This window comes from Vicia villosa, linkage group LG6 (assembly GCF_029867415.1).
Source record: "Vicia villosa cultivar HV-30 ecotype Madison, WI linkage group LG6, Vvil1.0, whole genome shotgun sequence".
Taxonomy (NCBI): Eukaryota; Viridiplantae; Streptophyta; class Magnoliopsida; order Fabales; family Fabaceae; genus Vicia; species Vicia villosa.
The window spans coordinates 153401543-153412664 of record NC_081185.1 but is presented as its reverse complement, the minus strand read 5'-3'; the positions used below and the strand labels follow the sequence as shown (position 1 = coordinate 153412664).

The 11122-nt window shown below is 34.4% G+C and overlaps 2 protein-coding genes across 2 annotated transcripts; both read right to left on the bottom strand.

Moving 5' to 3' along the window:
- Positions 1 to 286: 286 nt before the first annotated feature.
- Positions 287 to 7069, bottom strand: LOC131610590 (putative protease Do-like 14). The gene is made up of 11 exons (XM_058882577.1): positions 6967 to 7069; positions 6755 to 6854; positions 6115 to 6225; positions 5808 to 5990; positions 5590 to 5717; positions 2053 to 2264; positions 1806 to 1887; positions 1572 to 1714; positions 1325 to 1445; positions 834 to 926; positions 287 to 613 (listed from the first exon to the last, which is right to left on the bottom strand). The coding sequence occupies exons 1-11, from the start codon at positions 6979 to 6981 to the stop codon at positions 497 to 499; spliced, it is 1305 nt and encodes a 434-aa protein (XP_058738560.1). The 5' UTR covers positions 6982 to 7069; the 3' UTR covers positions 287 to 496.
- Positions 7070 to 7343: 274 nt separating this feature from the next.
- Positions 7344 to 8147, bottom strand: LOC131612828 (probable histone H2A.5). Its single transcript, XM_058884580.1, has 2 exons — positions 7823 to 8147; positions 7344 to 7731 (listed from the first exon to the last, which is right to left on the bottom strand). The coding sequence occupies exons 1-2, from the start codon at positions 8039 to 8041 to the stop codon at positions 7507 to 7509; spliced, it is 444 nt and encodes a 147-aa protein (XP_058740563.1). The 5' UTR covers positions 8042 to 8147; the 3' UTR covers positions 7344 to 7506.
- Between the last annotated feature and the right edge of the window lie 2975 nt (positions 8148 to 11122).

Here is an 11122-nt window from a genome sequence, read left to right as displayed (position 1 = left end):
AACAAAAAACTTATTTTAACCAAAAAAATAAGAGATTAAGCTTAACAATTCAACTTTTGTTGCTCAATACTATGAAATGAATAACCTTTAGATGACGAGTATGAACACACGAAGCTGGTTTAGAGAAACAAATAAGAATGGAACATCCATTCCCCACTTTCCATTAAAAGTAAAAGAAAGAACCTATATCCAACCAATCCTTACACGCAAGAAAAATGTAATCAACACATAATTCCCATAATCTTTCGTAAAAAAATTGACTGCCATCATCCGATTTATTCTAACATTAGATTAAGAAATTCACTTTTCTATAAATAATTTGGTTTGTCTTAGGATTCACCTAGATACACCATAAGATAAACATATAATAAAATTGGATTGCACTCTAAAAGCATCGACTACTATCAAACAAAGGAATCACCAAGTTATGCAAACAAATAATAAAAACTAGGTAACTATGGGAGAAATTGCTTTCATGGTGTGTAATTTGCTTCTTCTACAAATCAAGATTGGATTCCTCCGGTATCACAGTTAAAGTCGCCAATTTATCATTTGCTCTTTTAACTACAACTTTCATGGGCACCCCAACTTTGTCCCCCATCATTTCAATCACCTGCCATATTTTTATATCTCTGTCAGAATAAATAATTAAGCAATTCCATCATAATGAAGAATAATCTCAGTCAATTATTTTTACTGGCTGTGAATAATATATGTTACATTATTCATTAAGTTAATGCTCCAAAGATTAGTAGTATAAGTTTATACTTCAAGTTTTGGTACAATATTAAAATGAGAGTATCAAATTAATAACAACTAACATATGCCAATACCTCCTTCAAGCTTTCCACGGGCTTTCCATCAAATTGAATAACAATATCACCCGGACGGAATCCAGCACGATCGCCAGGGGAATCGGGAGTTACCTAGTCAAAAACATTCAAGTTCCCTTGTGACTAACAAATAATTTCAAACATCCTAATGTTTAAATTGCATGGTTATTAAAAGTAAAAGTTACTCCGGCCATGCATAACTATTGTCTAAAATTGTGAACCCCCGATGGCATCACCAACTTATGAACATATCGCATAGAAATGTTGACAACCTGACTAAATAATAAGCTAGGCTAGTTATTGGCCAAAGCATTGACATCAAAGAAACCAAGTAAATTTTCAACTAAATTCACTTCAGTATCATCACTAACCAGCTTTGCTGACAATTTTTCAACTTATTTGTCCCAAAAAAACAGAACATGAAGATAGTGAATCTAGATTTTGAAAATTTATATAATAAGGATCTCAAAAACAATCATTTAGGGACATACCATCGGTACAAGAATGCCCTTATTGACATTTGGGAATGAAGCATCTTTCTTTTTAAGCTGTGCAATAATCATCTCATTAAGATCAAGCATTCTTAGTCCAAGCCAAGGCCGAATTACTCTCCTGAATGAAATAATAATAATGTTTATTGCATTTTTATACAATTTAGCACTGCCTAATTATTTAAGTATGAACCACGTGAAAATAAGTAAATCATAATTGTTTATGTGGATGACACCAAAAACATACCCCCTTTTCTTGAAATGCTCTATAATTTTACACACGGAGTCGATGGGAACAGAAAAACCCAAGCCATCAGCCGCCAACACTTTCATTATATTCACTCCGACAATTTCTCCATCCATATTGACAAGTGGCCCTCCAGAATTTCCCTGTGCCATGCAAGCAGATTAGATTTAAGTTGATATTTGATCTGTACACAATCTGTCAAGTTATGTGGGGAGAGGAAGACATCTCACATACCACATTAATTGCACAATCTGTTTGTAAGTACTCTCTCGTCGTGCCACTAAACCCCAAATCACTGCTTTTACGATCAACACAACTACGCCAAAAACCACACAAGATTTGAACATATTAGTCCAAAAGACATTCAAAACGTCACTACTTGTTAAATCTAACATGGAAATGGTATAATTTAAACCAAAACAAAATAACTTAAAATCAGAACATATCTTCTAGTTACAGCTAGAAAACAAATTCTTCACACCTTACAATACCAGCAGTAACAGTATTCTGAAGGGAATGTGGACAACCCATGGCTATTACCCAATCCCCGGGACGAAGCCTAGTTGAAGAACCAAGCTTTGCTTCCGGTAGTGGTGTTTCAGAATTTATTTTCAGAACAGCAATATCGGAATGCAGGTCAGCATTCACCACTTTTCCCTCAAATGTCCTTCCATCTTGCAAAGTGACATCAATCTGTAGTACAATTGATATTTCATGCCATAATAGATAGAATGAGTGTCCAGAGTCATATTTTTATAGATATAAATTGGATGTGCTCATGGTGACAAAATATAGAGAATAGGAAATTAAAGTTTTTAATAATTGTTGACATTTGTAAATATATAGTGTTAAGAGTATTTGTATATAAAATAGTTCCATATCGACTATATCATGTAATTAGTTGTGATCTCTCTATGTATAATAAAGTCTCCGTAGTGTTTTTCAAGACACACAGTTTATTCAAATGTCTCTTAGTCTCTCGTATTTCAACAATAATCAATAGCTTGTGTATGATAGTCTAAAATGATTTGCAAGTATAAATACTTCTATAAGTGATAAACATCCTCGCAGTCACTCGAGCGAGCAAGCTACTGTACAAAGCCTGCAACTAAATGAGTAACTACCTGTCACTCTTTGGATTACGTGAAAAACTATCATATATACTTGTAATCAGCCTGTGTATAGGAATGAAAATCGGACAGTAAAAAGGTAAAATGAAAGTGACTCGGTTACATATATGACAATGTTAAGATAGATAAGTGGTCTTACAAGACAGGATTAGGAATACAATAGAGAAAGAAAATTATGGTAACTCGGATTATAGAAAGAAAAATTGGCATGTGAATTCACTGGTGAGGAGAATTAATTAACCAGATGGCCAATGACAGAGCAGAATCAAATATAAGTTGATGGATAGGGATCTACTTCATAGATGAATAATGGAAACGAAAATATAAGTCCACAGCAAAGCTCCACAATTAGAGAACAAGCTTCCCCTACTGCCCGCCTAACCATAATGGTGGGTGAGTACAAAATTCAAGATGATTATAACTAATTCCCACTCTGCTATTTACTGAGGGTGTGTTTGCAAGTTGAAAGGGAAGGAAGTGGAGGGCTTTGAGAAAAAAAAAGATTGAATGGAAAGAATTGAAAGATTTTAGTTGGGAGGGTTTTTGACGGTTTGCTTTTACTCATAACACCAAAAATCTCCTAATTTGGAGATCTCAAAATTTTTATTGAAGAAGGGTTTTGGATAGTTTTAGAGGGCTTACATAAATTTTCCAAATATCTTCTATGTTGTTATAGTATTCTTGAAAACTAAAAATATAGTAATGATAAACACTCCTTTATCATTCTATACAAAATCATTTTTTCAAAAAATATCTAATATTTTTCTATATTTTTTTAAGAATTCGTTTTCGGAAATCTTCCTTTCCCCTCCCCTCCAAACTCGCAAACAAAGCCTGATGAAATATCCTAACAGATTGCGTTAACACGCTTTGTGACTCCTTTCTTAATTCTCCTCTCATACACGCAAAACTTTGGGCCCAACACTCTCTTTTGTTAACCAACACATCCCCTTCTTTATTAACAATCTCATTCCTATCATCACTCCCCCCTTCAAACACAGCCTTGTTCTCAAGACGGAGGTCAGGAAATTGCCTCTTTAACAGCACTTGTTACACTCATGTAGCATCCCCAACATCCATGCCTTCCCGTTGCACCAACCATTCTCTTATATGCATCCTAGCATCAAATTGATCCCTCCAAACAGACGGATTTTTGTCATGCTTCCACCTGTGTCTTTCCCTTCTAAGAAATGTACCAGCACTGGTGGTTTTTGTCATGCTTCCACCTGTGTCTTCCCCTTTAAAGAAATGTACCAGCACTAGTGGCTTTCAGCCATAGACCGCCTCAAAAACTGTAAAACCGGTAAAGACGTGAAAAGAGGTATTGTACCACAACTCTGCCATCAACTCTTTCTCATAAGCTGATTTGGAAAGCTGAGAGGAAGTAAAAGCCTTGCTAAAAAATATGCAATGGGGTGTTTTAACTGAATCAACATGGCCCCAAGACCTTTACCAGACGCATCACATTCAACTTCAAAAGGCAAATAAAAATTTGGCAATGCCAAGGCAGGGGCCAACGCAACTGCAATTTTCAGTCTCAGAAATGCTTCATCAGCAGCCACATTCCACAGAAGGCCCTCCTCTTTCTTGTCAACTCTATCAAAGGTTTTGCTATTTTCCCATAAATTCACAATGAACTTTCGGTAATATCCAATCAAACCTAAGAAACCACGCACCCCCTTCGACAGTTTTTGGGACTAGCCACTGCCACGCACTAGCAACTTTGGTAGGATCAACAGTTACCCCTGCTTGAGAGATAACATGGCCTCACATAGGCTCTCACATGATAAATCCTTTTTGAATCACACCACAGATTAAACCAGTGAGTAGTAGGGCTTTCCATCCTCAGCTTCGTTAATAAAATGAGGACGTCCTCCGAAATTCGCTGCACCTCGAAATAGGTCTTAGCACAGTCAAATCATGTAACGCTGCAATATTGGTTTCGACTGTTCACAAACGATCATCCAATGCAGTTACTCGATAAGCTATTAGGGGTGCAGGGCACAATGGCAGGTCGGACCAATTGATAGAGCAGAGGTCAAATATAAATGGATGAATAATGGAAATGGAAAATATAAGTCTAGAACAAAGCTCCACCGTTAGAGAACAAGCTTCTCCTAAAGCCAAACCATAAAAATGAGTACAAAATGCACGATGATTATAACTAAGAGGGAATACCCAACAGATTTCCACCTCAGCTATCACACTTTCTTTCTAACTCCTGCTTTAGTTCTCCTCTCATAAACAAGCCAAACTTTGGGCCCAATACTCTTTGTTAACCAAACACATCCCCTTCTTTTTAACAAGCCCAGTCCTATCAGCCAATAATAATGGAAGACTACCATAAACTATAAGTCCAACCAATAGCAGGGACTTAGAAGTAAACAACATAATTTGAACCATTTAACAGGAGAACTATGAGACCATCTGTCTAATTCTAACCCATACATCCTATTCTTGTTGTAATGATGATGCATTTGTGAAAAAATTAAGGTCTGCCCAACAATGAGAGATCATTTTCATTCAGTTCTGTAGGCGACAAAAACATATTGAACTTGTTAAGAAATGCCATATTTTTGTTGGGCATGGATCAATGGATTTTCAAACCATGACTCAGAAAGTGCTACTTAACTTGTCTGGTGCTAAGGCCTAGCTTTAAGCAAATCCAAAACCCCTAAACATAATTCTATAAGAGGGAAAAAAACGTAGAACTCTAGCTTGAAACTGGCTGAATGTCAATACAAACTAAACATCGGTTTGGGAAACATCCAAATGTACTCTTCTACTACATTTACATTACAGAGACCTCCAACAAACGTGCCAGAACCTTTTCTCAACTTTCAAGACAGTATATATTTAGAAAGATAAGCCCTAGCATGAACACAAACCTTCCCTTTGGACAAACTTCTTGTGCCTTGAAAATCAACCACAACATGAGCACATGTCAAAATTGTACCATCTTTATTAATGATTGTTCCAGAGCCAATACTCTTCCCCGTAGTAATACCATGAAAATCTACAAAGCCAATACTCTCAATCATCAGCATAATCTCAAAAGAGGCAAAAATTCAAACAACCCATTCAGATCAAAAGGTAAAACAAAAACCTTGTGGAACTGAAATATTAACAACAGCAGGACCAACTTTAGCAGCAGCATTTGCAATAGTATCTTTGCCAAAACAATCACATGAACATGGTTTTGACCCCTCATGAACAACCCCAGAAGTTTCCTTAGATATGTCCGACGAAGGAACGGGACCGACTCTATAAGAAGACAGTGCAAGTATTCCTACAAATTTAGTTCCAATCATAACAGACATCTAAACATACATAATTATTAACCTACAAAATTCAAAACAAAAGGAAAACAAACCAGTTTGATCAAATGAATTCAAAATAAAAGGAAAACAAACCAGTTTGATCAAATGATGGCGAATGCCGAGGTAGCAAATCAAATGGTGCTTCTAATGTCAACCATGGTGTATCTTGTAATGGCAAAGGTAACCGCACATTTACAAATGTTCCTAGATTGGAAGCCACCGCGTTAGTATAATTAAAATTTTAAAAGGGACTTAATTGACATATATTATCACTGTAAAGATATTATAATTGGTGAATAGCATGTGTTTGGACGCATAGTTTGGCAACTCATTATAGCGCTCTGATGTTGGTTCCACATGAATTTCAGAAGTAACAAACTATGTTTCTGCTTTAAGTAGTTTCTCACATTAATTTGGTTGATGACGCAAGATCAAACAAGCACTAAAATTATCTGACTCAAAGTGTGTGGTTGGTTCTAAGTAAAAGTGTGGTTGGTTCTAAGTAAAAGTGTGAATTGAATTGTAAATTTCAACTTCGTAATAATCGCATTTAGACTCAAAGGTTAAACATCCCAAATTAAAGTTACAATCAATAAATTAACCAAAGACCAACCCAACTTCAAGTTATAATCATCAATTAAGGAGCCAAAATCAAATTTAATATAATTGAGTTCCAATTGTAAATGATAACAGCAAAATATTATAACTAAACAAAAGAGTTATAATTACTCACTGAAATTGGAGTATTTATCAGAGTAGTCTAGAGTAGAAGCAACGGCCACAACTCCCACCGCTCGAAGGATAGCCCTTCTATTCAAACGTGAAATCTTACTCTGTCACGCATATAATCCCCAAAAATCAGAGATTCTGCATAGGTTTTATTCAACTCAACTAACACACACAAAAAAAAAAAAAAACGCAATTTAGGAAAATATCATCGAATACCAGAAAATAGCTCATGACACCGCTTCCAAGATTCGTAACTCTTCAAAGAAAAAAAAACAGTGGCACGCAAAAAATTCAGGGTTCAAACCCCTAGAAAATAAAACCATGGACATATCAATGGGCCTATAAACAAATAACAGTAAACAGGCCCAAGCCAACGGCCCAAAAAGTAATATCAATGGAATTCCAAACCGTGTGAAGCATCGATGCAAAATGGAGATTAAATGTTGCAACTGTTCAATCTTAAACGCATTATTCGTCATAATTGTTTACAAAGAAATTTGCGAATAGTGACTAAACGTTCAATCTGTAACTGATTTTCTGAAGGTGAAAGAATTGGAAAAATTACTGGAATAATTTGAAATCACAACAAAAGCAAAAAGAAACCGTTGTGGGGAAATTACTTCATTAATATTTAACCATCACTACTTTTATCCAACGAAATAGTTAGATCAAAGAGAACTTTTCATTTGGAACCAAATTACATCTAAAGTAAAACCAAAATATAAACCTAATTTAAACATTATACAAATTAAAACTCTATTTCTTAGGAGACTTAGAAGCAGTAGATTTCTCAGCAGCAGTACTAGTTTTCTTCGGCAACAACACCGGGTTAATGTTAGGCAAAACTCCGCCGTGAGCAATCGTAACACCTTGAAGCAATTTTCCTAACTCATCATCGTTTCTCACTGCAAGGCACACGTGCCTAGGGTTAATCCTATTCTTCTTGTTATCTCTCGCAGCATTTCCAGCCAATTCAAGAACCTACACAGAGAAAAACCTAATTAGATTACATTCAACAATTGAGAATTAAGAATTTATCATCATCGGTGAATTTTAGGGGAAGTGTTTATACCTCCGCGGCGAGATATTCGAGGACAGCGGTGAGGTAAATCGGAGCACCGGTTCCGAGACGCTGTGAGTAGCGGCCTTTCCTCAAGAACCTAGCGACACGGCCGACGGGGAATTGAAGACCTGCTTTGGTGGATTTGGAAACGGCTTTCTTCCTGTCGCCGCCTTTTCTTCCGCCGGCGGGTTTCGTCGTGACGGTAGTAGTGGTGGTGGTTGTTTCCATTGCTTTCAGATCCGAAAATGGAGCAAAACGAATCGTTTGGAGGGAATGTAGAAACTGAATAAGAGAATGAGATTTTCTTTGAATTTGGAGGTAGTGAGAAAATGTTAAGGCGCGAGGTGTTAAATACTGGATGTAACTGCCAAATGTCGGTTATCGCGTTTGAATCTAAGGGTAGATCGGACGGTGAAGATTGTGCACGTTGGCGATCCGTGGCTTTTTAAATAGATGATACTGAGATTATGCGAGTGTGAGAGTATTTGGATCGTGGATTGGTGAATCGTACGGTGGATTTGTGTACCACGCTGGCGATCCGTGTGCTAGTTTGGGATCCAATGGTGTTGTTTCTTAGTTGGAAACTAACGGAAGTTACAAATGACTACAAATTGGTGGGAGAATTGAAATTTTCATGGGATTTTTTGATTTTGATATAAAACTGCATGCACTACTCACAAACCATGAAAAAAAATATACAAAACATTCTTGGATATTGAATTTGAAACCCATTATACATCAGTATACCACATTCACAACTAAAATAATCTCTTTAATTATATTCTTGAGATTTTTCTTCTCTTATCTTTTTTTCTATAAGATGTATTCTCTCATTTTTAAAATGCATTAATTTTATCTTTTTTCAAACATACTTCAAATTATATCATACTTTATTATGTAATTCAAATTATATTATACTTTATTATGTAATAAATATTCTTGCATAAATATTTTTTATTTCTTTTTCCTATATAAAATTATATAAATAGTTACAAAAATTAATACTTAGTTCATGGACTTCATTCTAAAGTTTTGTTTTGAAGTTTAAAGGAAGGAAGGAAAGAGTTTCGAAAAAATAATATTTTAAGAAATATTGAAAACAAATTATTATTTTTTAAAAGAATAATTTTGCATTGAATGATATAGGAATGTTTATCATTAATATATTTTTAATTTTTAAAATACTAAAACAACATGTATTATGTTTGAATAGTTTTTCCTTCCGTCGACTCTTTGCTTGGTGGAGAATTCTTGAGCATGGGTGACTTCTCCTAATTCATTGACCAGATCTGTTATGCGCTCTAATTTTGCCTTGTTGACCTATTTGGTGTATGTAATGAACTCGGATTCATATAACTTGCCTACTTCCTTGTCAATGGTAGGCATCTTTTCCTCACCATCTTGTCCTATGAATTAAACCATTACACTTGCCTTTTAAAAATGGTTAAAATGGGTATATGGTTCGCTGTGATCGAACAAAAATTCAACGAGTTACATCTGTTTTAATTTTGTAACTGTTTACCGTTAATTTTTTAACTGGAAATATTTTTTGTAGACTGAAATGGATTATTGGTGTCATCTATGGGTGTTTAAAACCGAACCAGCCCAATAAAAAACCATAAAAAAACTGCATTTTGTTCAGATTTGTTTGGGTTAACAAAATCACCCGTTGCGGTTTGTATTTTACGAATCGAACTAAACCGCATTATGCTACATCCCAAACTTTACTTAACCCACATTCAACCCAAACTCAAATCTATTTGACCATAGCCTTAGGATTACAAATAATGTCGTCTTTGTCACACTTAAGATTTCATTTTAAGTCTTCTCAAATCTCTTTTAGAGGTATCACACCTTCTAATCATCTTCCTTTCGATGTACATCTTACATTTTCTTCTATAGTCTCTCATCTCTTATATTCTTTTATCTTCATCTTCTTATTTTTATTCTACTGTTCTCTCTTCCAATTACATTTGTAATGCACATCTTCTTCTCTGATCTCTCCTCTCTTATGCTTTTTCTTTTTCATATTCTTTAATCTTTCATCTCCTTAGTTTTTTTGTTTCAGTATAATATTTTTGATATTTTTTATGCTACTATATTACGTTTTTTATTCTACTTTTCTCTAATCTTATTTTTGTATATTAAACGGAAAGTTGTTATCCAAATATGATAAATTTTGTTGTTATTTGATAATACATAAATGACTAAACAAAAAGCTATGTTGTCATCTACTTTTGTTTTAAAATTGATAGAGCTCATTTTGCTTAAGTCTATTTAAAGTTTTGAAAAGGGTTTTGAAGTTCATTATTGCTTAAGTGTCTAAACTAGAATTTCACCAGGTGAGGGAACATAAGTAGGTTAGTAAAACAGTGAGAAAACCTAATCATAATTGATTAGGTAAATGACTAAGACAAATCCATAATTGTGGATGTAGTCGGGGTTGTATTAACTTAAATAAGTTTTGTATTTTAAAAGGGTGAGAGTGTGAATCGGATCAGAGACTTCGTCAAAACAAACTAATTGTGCTTGTGTAGCGTATGTTGAACATGTTGGAAGTTTGATAAGGTTAGGACACTCTATAACTAATTTATGTAGACTCAAAATGTCGGATACTTGAATGAATTTGTAGTTGCTTTTTTATGTGAAAGTGTGAATTATTATCATGTTTATTTGTGAGGTGTTCTCGTGATGAGAAGTTGTGGATAGGCTCCAATGACATATTGATGCACGTTCCTAATTGAATATCTTATTTTACATGAGGTATAATTGTATTTCACACACACACACACACACACACACACATATATATATATATATATATATATATATATATATATATATATATATATATATATATATATATATATATAGAGAGAGAGAGAGAGAGAGAGAGAAGAGAGAGAGAGAGAGAGAGAGAGAGAGAGAGAGAGAGAGATCAAATTACACCCGAAGAGTTACACCATGTGTTACACTCTTCAATAACTTTATTTCGGATAAATATTTTTTAAAATTAGCCATTGGATTGAAACATATTATCATATAGATCATATATATATATAAAGTTTGAGAATAATCTATAATGATTTACTATGTCAATGAATTACATCAAAATTAACGTTATATGAAAGATCATTTTGACGTTAATCTTTGGATAACTTGATGGTATGTTAAATCATTATAAATTAATCTCAAAATTTATAGGTATGATCTATATAGTATTATGTTTCAATCAAAAGGTTGATTTTAAAAAATATTTATTCAAAATGAAGTTATTGAACGAGTGTAACTCGCGGTGTAACTCTTCGG